This window comes from Gossypium hirsutum, chromosome A12, assembly GCF_007990345.1.
Source record: "Gossypium hirsutum isolate 1008001.06 chromosome A12, Gossypium_hirsutum_v2.1, whole genome shotgun sequence".
Classification (NCBI taxonomy): Eukaryota; Viridiplantae; Streptophyta; class Magnoliopsida; order Malvales; family Malvaceae; genus Gossypium; species Gossypium hirsutum.
The window spans coordinates 98,883,327-98,902,603 of record NC_053435.1 but is presented as its reverse complement, the minus strand read 5'-3'; the positions used below and the strand labels follow the sequence as shown (position 1 = coordinate 98,902,603).

Below are 19,277 nucleotides of genomic sequence, written 5' to 3'. Positions count from 1 at the left end.
ATGAGAGAAAATAATGGAAAATATGGTAGAAAATGGAAATAGGAGTGTTATAAACTTGGTAATCAATATGTTGCACTAAAGTAGTTTTAGACAGTAGTAATAGGCTAACTTTGAAAAATCACCAAAAATGATAGAAATTGAATTAGAAGCTAAGGGTGATATGGAATTAAATCTTATTGAGTCTATTTTTATATAAAATAAATAGAGAAAGTAAAGTAATTCTGTATTCTGAGATATTTATATTTTTGTGAGACTGGTTCAGAATGATTTCAAGATCCCTTGTTCTGACTTGGAAAAATCACTAAAAATTATAAAAAAATAATTTTGTTACATACTTTATATGGTTAAATTCCTTAATGAGTCTATTTTTATAAGAAACAAATTATAACATCATTTGAATTCTGTTTAAAGAGATAATTAAACTTTAGTGAAGAGTGGTCAGAACTGTCAAATAGCAAAAAGGGGAGACTTTAATGAATAAACTGTAGTAATTGGCTAAACCAAAAATTCTGAAAATGTTATGGTAAGAATAAATGTGAATCTAGTTTCAATAAAAATTAACGGATCTTAATTTCGAGTTCTGTAGCTTAATATATAAATAATTTAGTGACTGTGACGCAAATGGACAGTTTTGAATGTACATATAAGTAAATAGTGAAATTATTGATAATGTTGCTTGTTGCATGTTATATAAATTAAGGATGTGGAATGGAGAGGAGGAGGAAAATATGTATGAATATTCATCTAGCATGGCTAATTTGCATGTTTTAGGCTTAGGGACTAAATTGAATAAAAGTAAAACTTTATGGGCAATTTTGTAAAAATGTTAGAAATGACTAAATTGCATGAAATAGATTATTTTATTATTTAAATTACAAAATTTAACGAAATTATCAATTCAGTTCAAGATCGGGGGAAAACATGTTTTAGGGATTAAATTGAAAAGTGTTGAAATTGTGAAAAATTTTGATATTTTATAGAATTCATGGACTGTTATCGATATGTATGATAATAATAGCTGGAAATAAGGATTAAATTGCAAGAATTTTATTTTCTTGACCCTAAGGATGAAATCGTCATTAATTAAAAGTTTAGGGGCAAAATGGTAATTTTTGCTTGGAGCATTAATTAAGTGCATTAGAATATGAAATGAATGAAAATGATGATAAAATTTATTTATAAAGATCCGGACGATACAAATACGAGACTTGATCATGGAAAAGAAAATATATCAGAATAATGAAATCATAAACACGAACAATCAATGAGGTAAGTTCGTGTAACTTGAATTATATTCTTAAATGCTTGAGATTGTATGTTATTGATGTGAATATGATTTGAGTGTTCATTGTATGAAAATTAATGAAACATTGATATATTTGATAAAATGGGAAGAAATCCCGGTTGAATGAAAGGAAATTTGATGGATCTCTGAAAAGGAATTGACGGTAAAAAGGATCTAGCCCGGACGGGTGATCCTATCCTGATATAGCCCTCCCGAAGAATATGTGTAAAATGGATTTAGCCCGGACGGGTAATCCGAATTAGGGTCTGAATTTAGCCTGGACTGGTAATTCAGATCCAAGCTCATTAGAGTAATTGTCGTTGCAGGGGATTTAGCCTGGACTGGTAATCCCGACAATACTCTATGAGTTTATATTACAGGGGATTTAGCCTGGACTGGTAATCCCACTGTAAGAATGAGGTTCGCGGGAGTGTGCTCTCTGATAGAAAATGTGTAAGACCATGGTTGAAAGATACCATGGCAACCTGATATGAAACGTGTAAGACCATGGTTGAAAGATACCATAGCAACCTGATATGAAACGTGTAAGACCACGGTTGAAAGATACCATGGCAACCTGATATGAAACATGTAAGACCATGGTTGAAAGATACCATGGCAACGTGACATGAAATGTGTAAGACCATGGTTGAAAGATACCATGGCAACGTGACGGGGAAATGAATAAGACCATGGTTGAATGATACCATGGCAACATGACAGAAAATGGGTAAGACCATAGTTGGAAGACACTATGGCATCATGTCGAAGATAAATAAGATCGTAGAAGAGAAACGCCAAGATATCTGTCGAACAACTAATATTCAGGTAATATAACAAATGGTTAAATGAATTGGTTATACAAAATGGTAATGTGAAATGTTTACAGGAATTGGTCATATGGAAATAAATGTACAAAATAGTTGTATGAAATAATTTATAAGATAGATAAATGAAATAAGTATAGGTACATGGAATTTAAATTATGTTAAGTTTAATACGAACCATTACCGAAATAAATATACCTAAGATATAAGGAAATGATGGTGCATGAAATGTTGATATAATGAAATAAATGATATATGTTATTAAAGAAACGGTAAGAGAAGGATATGTATCATGACATGTACATATGAGATTATCTTTTATATGTTAACAAAGGAAAATATGTAAGTTAAGACGAGTATTAAATTCAAATATGACATATTGAGAAAATAAGAATTTATATGAAATATGTGTAAGTACACTAACAAGTGTTGTTGTTGATGCTTAGGCAAGTGCCAAGCCATTGACTGAATGGTAATATATTTATTGATGCATTAAATTGATAAGTATTTAAGTGAATTTTTTTTAGTGATTTGCAAGTGGTAGTAATGCTCCAAGACCCTATTCTGGCAGCGAATACGGGTTAGGGGTGTTACAAAATCGAACATGCCGAGCACCTGAGATTAGTGTTGCAGATTTTACGGGATAAGCAGTTATATGCTAAGTTCAGTAAATGTGAGTTCTGGTTGCGAGAAATTAGCTTTTTAGGACATGTGGTATCCGCATCGGGTATTCGAGTTGATCCGATCAAAATTTCAGCCATACTCAATTGGAAGCCTCCGAGAAATGTTACTGAAGTTCGGAGCTTTTTGGGACTTGCTGGTTATTACAGATGGTTTGTAAAGGGTTTCTCGATGATAGCCACACCAATGACGAAACTACTTCAAAAAAATGTTAAGTTTGAATGGTCAGAAAAATGTCAGAAAAGTTTTGATCAATTGAAAGCCTATTTAACTGAAGCTCCAGTGCTAGTGCAGCCCGAATCCGGTAAAGAGTTTGTCATTTACAGTGATGCATCCTTACTTGGGCTGGGTTGTGTGTTGATGCAAGAAGGTCGAGTTGTAGCTTATGCATCGAGGCAATTGAAGCCACATGAGAAAAATTATCCGACTCACGATCTCGAATTAGCTGCCATTGTATTCGCTCTGAAAATATGGCGACACTATTTGTTTGGAGAGAGGTGTCATGTATATTCGGACCATAAAAGCCTCAAATATTTAATGACTCAGAGAGACTTGAATCTGAGACAACGACGGTGGCTTGAATTATTAAAGGATTACGAAATTGTCATTGATTATCATCCAGGTAAGGCAAATGTGGTGGCTGATGCCCTAAGTTGAAAATCTCTGTTTGCTCTTAGAGCAATGAATGTACAGTTGTCTATTTCTGCTGATGTTGTGCTGGTAGCGGAATTAAAAGCAGAACCAATGTTAATACGGCAAATTTGTGAAGCACAGAAAATCGATGAAGAATTGGTTGCTAAACGAGCTCAATGTGATTCTAATATGGCTTAACTACTAAGTTTGAATTTGGTTATGTGTAGTCATGGTTTAATTCGTTTTGGATATATGCTATATGTTATTAATGAATGGTATATATGATTGGTGTTATACGTTTTGGACAATGTTTAAGTTCTTTCAAATTATCATATCATGTGTTTGAATGGAAGTTATATGTAGTATATACATATATATATAAGTGATTAACTGTAAATTGGTATTCTATATATGATTATAGTATATAATTTGCGCTAGTATTTTGGATTGTTTGGATCAAATCGTATGATAAGATTATTATAATTTTAATACATACTTATTTGTTTTGATTAAATTTGATGATGATTAATGATGTGTTTCGGCTATGTATGAATAAGGAAAGTATATGGTGTTACAGTAAATGTATCAATCATGAAATGGCATATTTTATCACATGCATAAGTTTTTGTTAGTTGCTAATACCTGTTTGATTATGTCTAAGTTTTAAAAGATAAGTTTTGTCATGAGATTGAGTTATGAAGTATGAAATGTAATGAATATTATTTTGAGTTGTGTTATGTTAGGAAATGCCTCGTAACCCCATTCCGGCGTCGGATACGGGTTAGGGGTGTTACATAACATTATGTTAACTAGATATTGTTGTTAGTGACTTGTGACAAATGAATCAAAGCAAAATTTCATTTATAAAATCACACAAAATCAAAGTTCATGTATGACACTACACATTAAATCAAAGTTTATATATAGCTTTGATGTTCATCCCATATTAAAATTGCACAATTACATAATACAAAATTACATAATACGAGTAATCTCCCTCTATATATAAAATACAATTAGGTTATAACACACACATAATGTGGGTGAAAATATTTATGTAACAAATTTATAAGAATTAATATAAAAACTAGATGTGACTTTGGTTGAAATGCTAAAGTTATGGAAATGAAGATCTTAAGATTTTGGATTCAAATTCCATAATGTGCATGTATTTTTTAAAATTGTAAGAGACAAAAATACCCCTCAAAATTAGGGGCAAATTTAGAGGAGTAGGTAGTGCCTTGGCCCCTTCAAATGGAAAAATTTCTAATAAGGCCCCTTAAGAAATGTTTAAATTATAAATTAATATATGGTTAAATTGTACTTTGGCCCTATAAAAATGAAAAAGAATTCTATTAAGTTCTTTTAGAAAATAATGAAATCATAAATTAATACATGATAAAATATATTTTAACCTCTCAAAATTTTATAATTCAATTCTGCTCCCCTAAGAATTTCTTAATTTGCCTCTACTCAAAATTATAGTTATTGCTTTATACAATTATCGAACTTTTGGTAAATTCTCCATTGAGTTGGGACCCAGTCGAGGGCAAAACTAATCCAATAAGAATCTTAAACAATGATATAGATATATGTATGAAATACATTTCAAATTTTATATAACTACAATAATAATTTAATATCACAATAAATGCAAATACAATACGAACATAGATTATTATAAAGTATATTAACAATAATTTTTTAATCCCACAAGCATATTAAAAAACTATTGTATATTTTTAGGTTATATTTAAATTTTAAAAAAATAAAAAATAATAAACAAAAGATTAGAATGTGACATTTGTACTTAGACAAAATTTGAAATTTAATTCATATTGTAATATCCCAAAAATTACTATAGTAATGAAGTAAGATATTATCCTTGATATAGTAAAATAAGAAAATAAAGTGACAAAAAGGGAAATTTTGAGTTATGTCAACATTGGAAAGTATATTATGATATATTAATTCCAAGAAAGGACTAAATCGCAAAGTGAGAAAAGTTTTGTGGCCCAAGAGTAAATATTCAAAATTTGAAGGGTTAAATTATAAATATGAAAAAGTTAAAGGACCAATATTAAAAATATTTTAAAGGTGGAATGATCTAGAAACTAAGGAAAATGGATGAATTAGGACCAAATTGAATAGGTGAAAAAATATGAGGGACTAAATCATAATTTTACCAAATTAAGTGATGACTTAAGGATGGTTTTTTAAAAGATCATAAAGGGAAAAAATGGTCATTTAGCAAAAAAGATAATTTTGAAGAGTAATGATAATGTTGGTGATATTTTAGATTAAAATCAAATAAATAAATAATAGTTTATTAATATTTTGACTTGATTTTTTTATATTATTATTATATTTAGTATATAAGAAAATAAAGATGAAGAATTCTCTTCATCTGTCCATGCTACAACGTGAGAAGAAGAGAAAGAAAAGAAATTTTCTTTTATTTATAATTTGGTCCTTTATCATGAAATCCCACTTTTTCTCTAAAATTTTTTGGAAATTTTCATAACCACCCAAAAGAAGAAGTGAAGTAGAGACATTAGAGAGTTAAAATAACATATTGAAAGAAAGAAATTGGAAGTGAAAGTGGAGAAAATTGTAGAAAAAGTGAGGAAATTAAAGAGACAATGTAAGTACTTCAAGAAATTTACTTTATTTAATTTTAATCAAGTATAGAGTTTGCTAAATTAGTTGAATTATTTGTGAACGTGCTAATATTATGTATGAAAATTAAAATGGTATATTGAATAAATTGTAAAGTAAACAACATAGGTTGTCTGAATTTGAATGTTTAAAAGAGAATGTAAATGAAGTGTGATGATATAAAAAGTGAACGTGTAGGAAAATTTCAAGTTACATTAATTTTTTTATAATAAGGACTAAATTGTAACAAAATTTTACGTGTAAAATAAAGTATTTGTTAGTAAGTTTAAATGGAATGTTAAGTGTTAATGAATTAGTTACAAAGTGAAGTTAAAGTGAAATTATAGTAAATAATGAATTTTCAAGATATTAGGAATTAAATTGTAAACTTGTGAAATTTATAATTGAAATAAGAGAAGTTATAATAAAAGTTGATGATAAGTGAGTTTTAAGGATTAAATTGGACAATAATTAAAAGTATAATGATTATGTATGTCTAAATGAAACTTAATACAAAGAACCAAGAAAGAATAAAATTAGCATTAAAATAGTTTCTAGACAGCAGCAATGGTTCAAATTTGAAAAATCACCAAAATTTGTGGAAATTGGATTAGAGGTTGAATAAAATATGAAATTAAATATTATTGAGTCTAGTTTTCCATAGAAGAAACGGTGTAAGCAATGAAATTGTAAATTATGAGATATAATAAATTTTGTGAGACAAGGTCAGAATGATTTAGGGTTCCCCTGTTCTGACTTTGGAAAATTATCAAAATTTGTAAAAAAAAATTAGGGGTTTAAATTTATATGTTTAAATTCTTAATGAGTTCATTTTCAAGAGAAACAAACGGAAACATCATCCAAACCCCGTACTAAGAGATAATTAATTTTTAGTAAAGAAAGGTCGAAGCTGTCAAACAGCAGAACAGTGATAAATTTGAAGATTTTACTGTACTTATTGGCTAAAGCATAAATTCTGAAATTTTAATGGTAGAAATATATTTGAGTTTAGTTTCAAAAACATCAAGCATATCTTAATTTAGAATTTTGTAGCTCAAGATGTAAATAGTGGAATTATAGATAATATTACATATAAGAATGCTATATACATTAAGGATGTGGAATGGAGAGGAGGAGGAGGAAATTATATGAATATTCAGCTAGCATGGGTTTACATTAAAAATGACTATTTTGCATGTTTTAGGCTCGTGGACTAAATTGAATAAATGTAAAATTTTAGGGAAAATTTTGTAAAAATGTCAAAAATGACCAAATTGCATGAAATGAATTATTTTATTGTCTAAATTAATATATTGAAAGAAATTATTAATATCAAGTGGGTTTAGAGCTTTAATTTTGTTGTATGATGATATTATAAAGTAATATTAATGTTAGTATCAAATTGTGAAAATAGTTAAAATATTAGGTTTTGGTATTAAATTTCTATTTTATTAAAGGTTGTATGATATCTTAGAATATTTGAATAAAGTATTAATTGAGAAAAATTAGTTGATTTGATTAACTAGTTAAGGGACTAAATTGTAAAAGTTGTAAAGCTAGGGTAATTGAAAATAAATAATAAAGTTCTATAATTGATTTTGAAATGGCATGGTATGAGAAATGGAAGTGATATAGTGAATTAAAAATATAATGTGAAATATGTTGGCAATACATGGAATATATGAGTTATATACTCATGAATTGAGTATGGTATGGAATGATGTATTCGTAAATTGAGTATTGCATGACTGATGTTATTGTACGAATAAATATGGTTGATATGTGAATAATCATTTATGTAGCGTGTAATAGCCTAAATTTCAACGATATAGGAAATAGTGTTTTGAGACCACCAAATTTCAAAAATGAACTCGTAAATTATATTATTTAATATTTATGAGCCAAATGTAGCTTTTAAAATATTTTTGAAATAGTAAACTGTATTTTATAATGATTTATTTGGTTAAGAAATTGAGAAAAAGAGGTATTGAGATCTCAGTGTTATAAACTGAGCCATAAATATTTTTATGAATATTTACGGAGTGTCAATAAGGTAGTACTAAAATTTCGTCAGAAAATTTTAATGTTTTGGTAGTCAATTAGATAAAAAGGACTAAATTGAAAAGGTGAAAAATTTGCTAAAGTAATTAAATAGCTTAACCATTAAATAAGGAAGGACTAAAAGGGAAAATGGATCATTTTAAAATGGCTGAGGCGGCATAGCGTGAAAAAAATCGAAGAATTTTATGTGAAAATGACTAAATTGGAATTTTAATAAAAGTTACATAACCAAAGTTGATTTTAATGATTTCTAGGTCATTTATTCTTCAAATTTCTGTAAAAAATAGCCTGGAAAAGGGTTTTGAGCTGGTCTTTCATATTTTAGCTTCAAGTAAGTTCAATTTTTACTTTTTCCTTGAAATTTTTATATTTTTTGAATTTTACAATTAGGTCCAACTTAGTATTCTATTAGTTTTTGATTTTTTTGAAACTTTTGGAAGTTACCATTGATAATTTCATATGATTTTGTTATTTTATGATGAAATTGAGATGTTAATGGATGTTTAAAGATGTTTTATTAAAGAGTTTTGAATGAAAATATGTTTTAGGGGTTAAATTGAAAAGTGTTGAATTTATGGAAAATTGTGAAATTTCATGGAATTCATGGGCTGTTATTGGTATGTATGAGAATAATTAGGCTTGGAATAAGGATTAAATTGCAATAATTTTATTTTCCTAGCCTAGGAACAAAATCGTCATGTATTAAAAATTTAGAGAAAAAATGGTAATCAACATTTTGCACTAAAACAGTTTTGGACAGCAGCAGTAGTCTAACTTTGAAAAATCACCAAAAATTGTGGGAATAAAATTATAGGATGAATGAAATGTGAAATTAAATCTTGTTGAGTCTAGTTTCTCATAGAAGAAACTGTGTAAGCAATGGAATTGTAAATCATGAGATATAATAAATTTTGTGAGACAAGGCCAGGATGATTTCGGGTTCCCCTGTTCTGACTTTGGAAAATCGTCAAAAATTGGAGAAAAATAATTAGGGGCTTAAATTTATATTTTTAAATTCTTAATGAGTCTATTTTCAAAAGAAACAAACGAGAATATCATCCAAATTCTGTGTTAAGAGATAATTAATTTTTAGTAAGCAAATGTCAAAACTGTCAAACAGCAGAATAGGGATAAATTTAAAGATTTTACTGTACTAATTGGCTAAACTATAAATTCTAAAATTTTTATGGTAGAAGGATATATGAATCTAGTTTTAAAAACATCAAGCAGATCTTAATTTGGAGTTCTGTAGCTCAAGATAAAAATAATTTAGTGACTATGACACGGATGGACAGCTTTGAATATACATATAAGTAAATAGTAATATTATAGATAATGTTAATTATAAGCGTGATATATACATTAAGGAGGAGAAAAATATATGAATGACTCGTGTATAAATTGATCACATGCCTGATTATAATCGATAAACGTTGAATTAGAAATGATATAATGTTTTATTTCAAATATTTATTATGAAATTAAGATTATCGTTATGGTATAAAAATCGAATTGTAAGTTTGTGTAATTTGAATTGTATTCTTAAATGTTTGGAATGTATGTTTATGTGATGAAAATGTGATTTGAATGCTCAATGTATGATTATTGATGAAATGTTGATAATATTCAATAAAAAAGGAAATAAATCTCAGTTGAATGGAGTGGAATTCGATGGATCATTGAAAAGGATTTGACAATAAAAAGGATCTAGTCTGGACGGGTGATCCTGATATAAGCCCTCCCGAAGAATATGTATGAAATGGATTTAGCCCAGACGGGTAATCCAAAGTAAATGTGAGTCTGGATTTAGCTTGGACTGGTAATCCAGGCAAAGCTCTATACAGTATTTGTCATTGCAGGAGATTTAGCTTGGACTGGTAATCCCGACAATACTCTTTGAGCATATGTTACAGGGGATTTAGCCTGAACTGGTAATCCCGCTATAAGAAATGAGATTCACGAGAGTGTGCTCTCTTACAGGGGATTTAGCCTAGACTAGTAATCCTGCTGTAAGAAATGAGGTTCGTGGGATTGTGCTCTCTGATAAGGACTTATGTATATATGTGTATGAATTGACGGTTAATGAGATTGTACACCATGAGTGTACTATAGGAAATCCATCAAAATTCTGAAGAATTCAATGGGATAAATATGGAAACAGTAAATACGTAGAATTATGAAATTGGTGAGCGTATTCACAAGAATTTGTCATTTGAAATTATGATTGACAGGAAGAAATAGCGAATTGCGTACTTATGTATGGTTACAAATATTTATCTGAAATACAAGAAAATGATGTTTATTGATATACGGAGACATTAGACTGTGATATATGAACATGGAATATGTATGATAAAGATGTTCATTCATAATTATGAAATTATGTACCTCATGTGTACTATTTGCATAAAGATGATATTTCAAATACTTTGATGAGTAAAGCTCAAATATAAAATAGTATGAAATCAATACAAGTTGTTATGAAAATGTATTTAAAATAAAGAGATATGGTTGTTATATGTTATATGATTACATAATGTGAAATTGTCTATATAAATGAGAAATTTAATGAGAATTGAGCCCATATATGTTTCTTGGTATTTATATAAAGTGTACAACTAACAAGGGTGATGAGGTTAAATGAATGAGTTTTCAGAAGCTCGTTGGTTAGGAAGCTCGACAGAGATCACTCACACTATCCATCGGCCTATTTTGGTATGTATGATAAATAAATTATGGTTATAATGGCATGTATAGGTTAATTAGTCAATGTTGGCTTATAAATGATCTAACTGTAACTAGCCATTGGTATGACTTGTATTTAGTAAGTTTTGAGTTACATATAATTATGATTTTATCATGTTTGATATGGGTTTAAAATGAACAAATGATGAGATGGTATAAGTATAGGGATGAAGATGATGGTTAAGAATGCTATAAAAAATTATGAATATGTCTATATATATATATGAATAGTTGATTGATAAATTTAGATATTTAACCATATAAATTGAATATTGAACATATTTAAAAGTTGGTGTAAGTAAAAGACCAATTGGGTGAGAAATGAGGCTTGGATATAACTTTGCTTTTATCCACACAGGTAGCCACAAGGGCGTGTGCCTTGCCTGTTTGAGGTACACGGCCTGGATACACGGGCGTGTGATACGGCCGTGTCAATCCTGCACCTAATTCGAAAATAAAAATTACCCACACGGCCTAGCAACACGGGTGTGTGCCTTGGCCGTGTGATATCAATTTGTTCATGAGTTGCAAGTTAGAGAGTTACACGACCTAGGGACAAGGACGTGTGAAGCCACATGGCCTGAAGCGAGGTAAGTCACACAGGCGTATTGGTCACATGGCCTGAACCACACGAGCATGTTGGCCACACGGCCTGAACCACACGGGCATGTCCGTATAGCACATGGGCGTGTGACCCCTGTAATAGAGAAAAAATTTTGGGATTATGCAAAAAATTTCCTATGATTTCGATTTAGTCCCGAATCGTTTCTAATGTATGTTTTGAACTTCAAGAGCCTAATAGAGGGACATTATAATTACGTTCGAAATATGAATAGTAAAATAACTCAGTTTAATGAAAAATGGTTCTGTAAACTCTGGTAATGCCTTGTACCTTATTCCGACGACGGATACGGGTAGGGGGTGTTACATAACAATGATGTGAATTAGGATATTGTTTAATAAATGAAAAATGATAGTTATGATACTAAACATAAATATGTCATTATAATTTAATTGTGCCTATTATATTATATTATATTGTTTTTAAATATTCGGATTATAGAAATATCACTGAGTTTTTACTCAGCGTATGGTTTTGTTTTCCGTGCGTAGATTAGGTACAGTGATTTTCAAGAGTTGTAATTGAGGTTGTGAGCATCCATCTCATTACATCTCCAAGTGCCAAGAGGGTATGTTTCAAAATTTTGAATTGAATGGCATGTACTTAGGAAGATGGAGTGTGTTCCAAGTCGTAGGGACAAAAATATAAATTATAAAAATTTTATTTTTTTAATGTTAAAAATATTAGTGATTAGCCAAAATCACTTTGACACCAAATATAATATTCCTATATCAAGTTCCTTAGGTTGAACCGGGTATAAAGGTGTTACACACATACTTAAAAGTAAAAAAATAGATTTTTTTTTTTACTTAAGAACCTCTATCCAATTGTTAACATGGTTAGTATTTTTCTTCCAAATTTGTTAACTTGGCACGTTGATTAGGCTACCCTCATATGGACAAAAATAAATATATTAAATTGATAAGTTTTGATAGAAATCACAAACAAGAATAATTATTGGACGACAGTTTTTAAATTGAAAATATAGGAAGATTGAATTTTTATCAAACTCTGGATAAGTACGGAGAATAATAACATATTTTAACCTAAACAAAAATGACATATAAGTATATAACAATTTTTTAACTCCTTCATAAAATTAAAAAAAAAAGATTCTGCAACTAATATAATTAGTTAATGCACTTTTTGGGATTGAACTTGACAATTGATCTCACATTGAGGCTTAAATTATTTTTGTTCAAGTTAGTCCCTGAAGTTAATAATTATTTTCATATTGGGACATATTTTTTATCCAAGTTTGACCTTGATATTTCCTTAAAATAAATTTGACCGAACAAATGCTGAAGCCCCAATGTAAGAACAATCTAGGGTGAAACCAGTAAAATTTATTGGAGAAGCCAAAAGTAAATTACAAATATTCCATGGTCAAAATGAAATTTTTATCATTGTACTAAATTGTATTCTTACAAATTCTAAAGAGACCCTTAAGTAATTCTACCAATTGAAGGGGACAAGGTAACGTCCAAAACCTTCTTAACTCCAGCACTCAAAATAATTGTCAATTTTAAACAATGTAAGAAGAATTACGTAATTAATTCCCATTAACCCTAAAATACGTAGAAAGGAGCTTATATCTATAGTAGTCCCATTTATTTCAACCAGGTTGGCAATGGTGCCCACATGATTCCTTCTTCCTGCGTTGCCATTATGATGTCCTTTGATCTATCATCTTTCACAATGGTACAATAATATCAACTACGATATAATATGATATGTATATGAATATTTTAAAATTAATACAATATAATTTATTAATATTAAAATTTATCATAAGTGAAAATTTAATATATAATTATTTTATAAGCATTTGATATATAAATTTTGCATACAGAGAAATAATAATTTTCGAAATAAAAATAATAAAATTTGAGTAGTTTAATCGAGAATAATGGATAGTTATAGAGAAGATTAAAAAATATTCTAAAAATTTTAGATGATATAATTATGATTTTATTTTTTATTTTTGAAAAATTTAATAAGTAGTATTTTTTATTTCCAATAAATTTTTTTGAACATTCTATTCTTTTTTATATTTATTGTCTTTCTCTACTCCATAAGTAAAAGGCAATAATATGTACGTTAATCGAGTTAAGATTCAATAGGCTTATTTTCAATAATTAAATTGGACATGATAGAAATATAATTTTTTATCAATATAAAATATTTTAAAATGATAAGGATTATAATACAAATATGATAAAATTTATTATTATTTTCCTTTTCTCTTGCTTATTTAATTATCTTTTTTACTTTTTCCAATAAATACTACTATGGCCTATAAGGTTACTTTTTTGACCACAGATCTAATAACCCTTTGCATTTTCCTGTTTGATTTTGATCTCAAAACTTTTCCCTCCTTCGAAAGAAATTAAAAACAAATTTGAATAGCAGTATTCCAATGAGATTCGGTGATTTTTTTTTAACAGAGTTTGGTTTTTATATTTAAAAAAAATGGTAATTATTTAAACCAAATTGATTGAAATTTTTGAAAATTTAACTAATTCGTTTCAATTTTGATATTAATTGGTTTTTAGGAAATATATATCATTTTTGTTTTCAAAAAAAATGAAAAACATAAAAAAAAGTGTTGGATTGAAATTTTTAAAATGAATTTCAAAATATAAAAATATGTTAAAATATAGAACAATAAAAGGCTCTTTAAATAGTTTATAAATTACAAGTACTACGAGCATAGGCAATGATGAATAATATAAATTTGGGCAACTATAAGCCTAAAAATTAGAATTTCATTATTTAAAATAATAAGATAAAAAAGCAGCAAAGATGCTATAATAATCAAGTTAAAACAACCGCCATGCTAAAAGCTTCCAAAGCAGATGATGAAGGCAATAATAAAGAGTAGACCTTTTTACAGATAAGGAAAACAGGAACACCTTCCAAACTATTCAACTTTTCTTCATGAGTTTACAAGATATTTAGAAAACAAAGAATTGCAGAAAATGCTCTACAAATTTGGGTTTAGTTGATTATCTTAATAAGGAAAAAAGAGATTAAAAAAGAAACCACTCGAAAAGGGCAGAATGAATATGGTAGAGATATTTTAATATTTTGAAACGTAACTATTATTCAACGCAACACTCTTCTTTTACATTATTTTGGTCGTTTGGATATCTTAAAACAACTAAACCACATTTGTTCTCTCTCAATACAGAAAATAACTAAATTTAAGTCTGGCATACAGTAATTTTTTAGACCCTCCAATTTTAGAAAAATAAATCATTTTAGCTCTTATTTTTATTTTTTTATCTTTTTAGCTCCCAAACTTGTATTTATTTATCTAATCACTCTAAAATAAATGAATAAGTTAATTTTTTTTAAACTTTGCTGACATGGCATATATGTAGATTGCTACATGGATGACACTTTAGCATTGAATTAATATTTTTTAAAATTTAAAAAATTAAAAAAAATATTAAAAATTATTTTAAAATTAAAAATTATTAAAAAATTAAAAAAACAATTTTTTAAAATTAAAATAATTAATTAGATAATGACATGTTATCCACATGGTAATCCATATGTATGTAATGTAGCAAGGTTTGTTGTTAATTTTTTTTTATCTATTTTGAGTTGATTCGATAAAAAAATACAAATTCAAGAGTTAAAAAAAGCCAAAAATAAATAAAGAGCTAAAATAATTTATTTTATAAAATTGTCCAGTAAAAAAAGTCATTATACCTTTAAATTGTATCCATTTATTATGCTTAAATATGAAATTTAATTTTATATCTATACGACAATATGGCCTTCCTTTCATGACAATAGTCCTTTTCTTTCTTTTTGACATGAAAAGATTATGGTCAAATTTCATCTTTTAAGTCCTTTATTCTTTTAAGATTATATAAAGATGGTTAAATTTCAATTTCAATTTTTATATTTATTTAATTTTAAAATCAAATCTCTATACTTTAATTTTGACATAATTAGGTACCTTAATAATTATAGTATCATTGGTTAGTATAAATACTTTATTCTAATTAAAATATTGATGTAAATTTTTAAAGAATGTTAACACCATTGAAATTCTCTATTAAATCTAAGTCCATTATGATGTCATTTTTTGTTACATGGATGCCAAATATCTTTTTAATTTCAAAACGTCACACTAGCAAATTTAACAAAATATTTGTTACAGTAATTAGGTTCATTTCTTGAAAATAAAAATACGAAAATTAAATTCTAAATATACGAATAGTGCAGGTTATAACCTTTAAATTTTTATTATATAATTTAATTGAAAAATAAATAATTAACCCCGAGTGAAGATTAAATTTAATTTTTTGTATTATGCTTAAAATTATAATTTAATTTTTATAAATTATTTTTTAATTCAAGTAGTTAATATCATTAATTTTTTAATTAAAATGTTACTAGTTACACATAGCTTTCAATTTCTTTTGGGTTTGCCATATATATATATATATATTATATTATAAGACATTGATCAAATTCTAGTTTTGACTCTTATACTATGCTCATACATTATATTTAATCTATGCTTTATCTTTTACATAATTTTGCCCCTATAGTTTTATAATTCATTAGTTATTTTAAATAGTTAATATTGTTAATTATTTCAATCAAAATGTTGGTGTTAATTTTTCTTAAGAAAATTATTCTAATAAAAAATAATTTATCATTACGAGTTCGAATGAGTATTTAAAAAAAATCCACATCAATATTTTTAACATTATTTTTTTTGTTACATGACTACTAAGTATATATTTTTTAATTTCAATAGTGGTAAAAACTGGACTTGAATTTTAAATTCGAAAGTAGATGGGCTAAATTCATAAAAATAAAAGTAGAGACTAAATTTTAAATTTACGAAGTGTATAGAGACTTAGAGAATGTTTTAACCTTTAAATTCTTGGCCTATCCAATCCAATTTTGAACACATTAGTCTTGATCAATGAAAGAAAATTTTCAGTTTAGCTAGGTTGAGCAATCATGTGAAGTGCAGCCCATTTTATATTTATTGATTAGGTAGAGAGATGAAAAGAAAAATTAGGCAACTGTGAAGTGCAGAAGCAGGGTATAAATAGGTCCATTTAAGCTTTTGCTCTTAGGTTTATAAAGTTCGAAGGAAAATGGGGACTTTATTGGGTCTGATCTCAATTGGACTGTTTCCTTAGCGGATTTCAATTTCCAAATTCACCAAAATTACACCCGTAAGCTCCAAATTCGTCAAACCCGAACAAAACCCGAAATCCGTTCATTCATTTATATGTTTTTATATCACCCGGAGGCCAATGGCGACTGCTTCGAAAGGTTCTTATATAAAACGAGACGCCTAGTCTTCCTTGGATGAAGTTTCTACTGCACAGTTAATCCTCAAAAAAAAATAGGAGGAAAAAAAGCAAGGGTTTCAGAAACGCACAAATTGTTGCAGCCGTGATCGTGGAAAAGAGGAATAATAAAATGTTGGTTCAGCTTCCTCGGTTGACAAATTCTTTAAGGGAACCGTTCGATATCGACCAAGCTTATCTCCAGCGCAAGATCATCCTTGAAACCCAGAAAAAATCTATCAAGTAATACAGATGAAGTTCTTTTTAAATGCTTTCTATATTTGCTCAGAAGTGAAATATGGAATGTTTAGGATTTGTTGTCTGTTAAAGTGAATTGGATTGAAAAATGCTATCGAATTGGGAAGTGCTGTTGGATTGAAATTATCCTGAATAACTAAAAGTAACATTTGATTGTTGCTCTTTTTCCTTTTTTTTTTTACATCCAAAGCTATTACATGTACGGAGAGAGACTTGCTTAAACTCTTTCCTAAACTTTCATGCTGTATATTTCTTCAATCCGGCGGATGTATTTCATACTTTATTCATGAACATCATTAAAAATGTTCAATTATTTGTTTAATATAAAAAAATCCATCTCTTAACTACATTACATTTTTTTTTTGGATATGATAGAAATATCATATTGATTTGAATCTTTGCGTGCAACATGTATGATTACGCCGTTAAATCTTACCCTGGTTTGTTAAAAAATTAAAAGGTGTTAAGCTAATTAATCTTACATTTGTGTAACTTGATCCCTCATCTCTTTAGATATAATTGTTTATGATTGCAAAAGTAAATAATATTTTTTCGAATAATTAGAACAAGAGGCATAGATTACTTTTATACAGTACAATTGTGTTAGGGTTTGTTTTATTTTTTTTTATTTTAATGAATTCCTATGCTTCTACTTTTTGCTCTAACTGAAATACAAATAAAAAAAGCAACATTTAGAGGAAGCAGAAGAGTTTTTTCTTGTCTATTTGAAAATTTCATTAAATTTGCCTATCAACTTTTCTTGCAGATATTTTCATGGGCTCTCTATGGAACTTTAGTTTTTAGCTTCAGAAAACTCATTTTATGTTCTAACATAAGTTAAAAGCTACCTAATATTTCAGTCTAAAATTTTATGAATTTTTTCTTTTAATTGTGTAATTTAGTTCGGGAAACTCCCTTGATGAGTCAGAGCTTGCAAGGAAGATAGTTCATCGATGGGAAGAAGGTAGATGCCTATTTTTTTGTTTGATTGCAGTATCCTAACTACACATTTAGTGTTTTCTACATCATATAGGGTTTAACATTATGCTCATTTTGTTGATGGGACTTACAAAAGCAGCTTCTGTAGAAGTGAGACAAGTATACAAACAGTTCATTGGGGCAGTGGTGGAGCTGATTGATGGAGATGTACCTTCTGAAGAGTTCCGTGAGGTTGTGTTGACTGCTTATCGTCTTTTTAGTGGGTCAGTGGAAGTGGATGAAGTTGATAAAAACATAAATGAGAAGACGTAAGACTTTGATTTCTCATTGCCTTCTCCCGGTTTTTATTTATGGGAGTCAAATTAGCATGAGTAGGGATCCCTACCAGCATTCTAATTTTGTATGCTTCATTTGCTCGGAAGAGGATCCTGTTGTCCATTATCTAATTTGTAAGTTTAAATATGTGATGATAGAAGAATTGGTGGTTAAATCCTGACCAATACCATGAAGTAGTAAAGACCTAAGTTTTGAGATAGATTTCACTTAGTTTGCTTCAAAAGTTATAATTGCAATGGTTTTTGTGGCCCCATGCTTTGGCTTAAGTTTCTTAAGCATCAGGGATCATGGTGGTTGAATTGGTTCTTGCAAGAAGGTGAGTGAACATTGTGTTTGAACATGCCCAAAGACTGACAAATTCATAAGATATTTGGTAGGATTCTATTGTAAATTCAGACTTTCTGATTTCAGTAAATTTCATTTATTTGCAGGGTAGAATTGCAGAAAGTTATTGGTCATGGAGTTTCACATGCTAATGTGCGGAAGGTGTCCTCTTTGGCACAGAAGCTATCTCAGTCTCAACCAAGAGACAGTGGGGCCATACTTGGTTCTGAAAAGCATGTAAATGGAAGTGGAGATGATTCAGAATTTGGTGCTGACCTTGCCTTTAAAGCACCAGCCCGGTTTTTGGTGGATGTTTCTTTGGAGGATGTGGAATTACTGGGTGATGAAAGCATTGCACCTTCTTCTTCATTTATTGAAGGATGGCATGATAAAAATGGCCCTATAAATTATCATGGCAATACTGATAGTAGAAACTTCAATTTAAGTTGGTTAAGAGATTCATGTGAACTAATTGTTAGAGGGAGTACTTCACAACTTTCCCGAGATGACCTGGCTATGGCAATCTGTCGGGTACTTGATTCAGACAAACCTGGTGAAGAGGTATGGATTGTTAATCA

The 19,277-nt window shown here is 28.7% G+C and overlaps 1 protein-coding gene across 2 annotated transcripts in view; it reads left to right on the top strand.

The window, feature by feature from the left end:
- The first annotated feature begins 16,653 nt into the window (after positions 1–16,653).
- Positions 16,654–19,277, top strand: part of LOC107951232 (DExH-box ATP-dependent RNA helicase DExH14) — a 28,675-nt gene continuing 26,051 nt past the window's right edge. The window contains exons 1-4 of one of the 2 annotated variants that reach the window (XM_016886193.2): positions 16,654–17,085; positions 18,003–18,064; positions 18,179–18,347; positions 18,807–19,260. In XM_016886193.2, the coding sequence (XP_016741682.2) occupies positions 16,976–17,085; positions 18,003–18,064; positions 18,179–18,347; positions 18,807–19,260 (795 nt within the window). In that variant the 5' untranslated portion in view covers positions 16,654–16,975. Of the gene's footprint in view, positions 17,086–18,002; positions 18,065–18,175; positions 18,348–18,806; positions 19,261–19,277 lie in introns of both variants that reach the window. The other variant, XM_016886192.2, reaches the window with a different exon arrangement.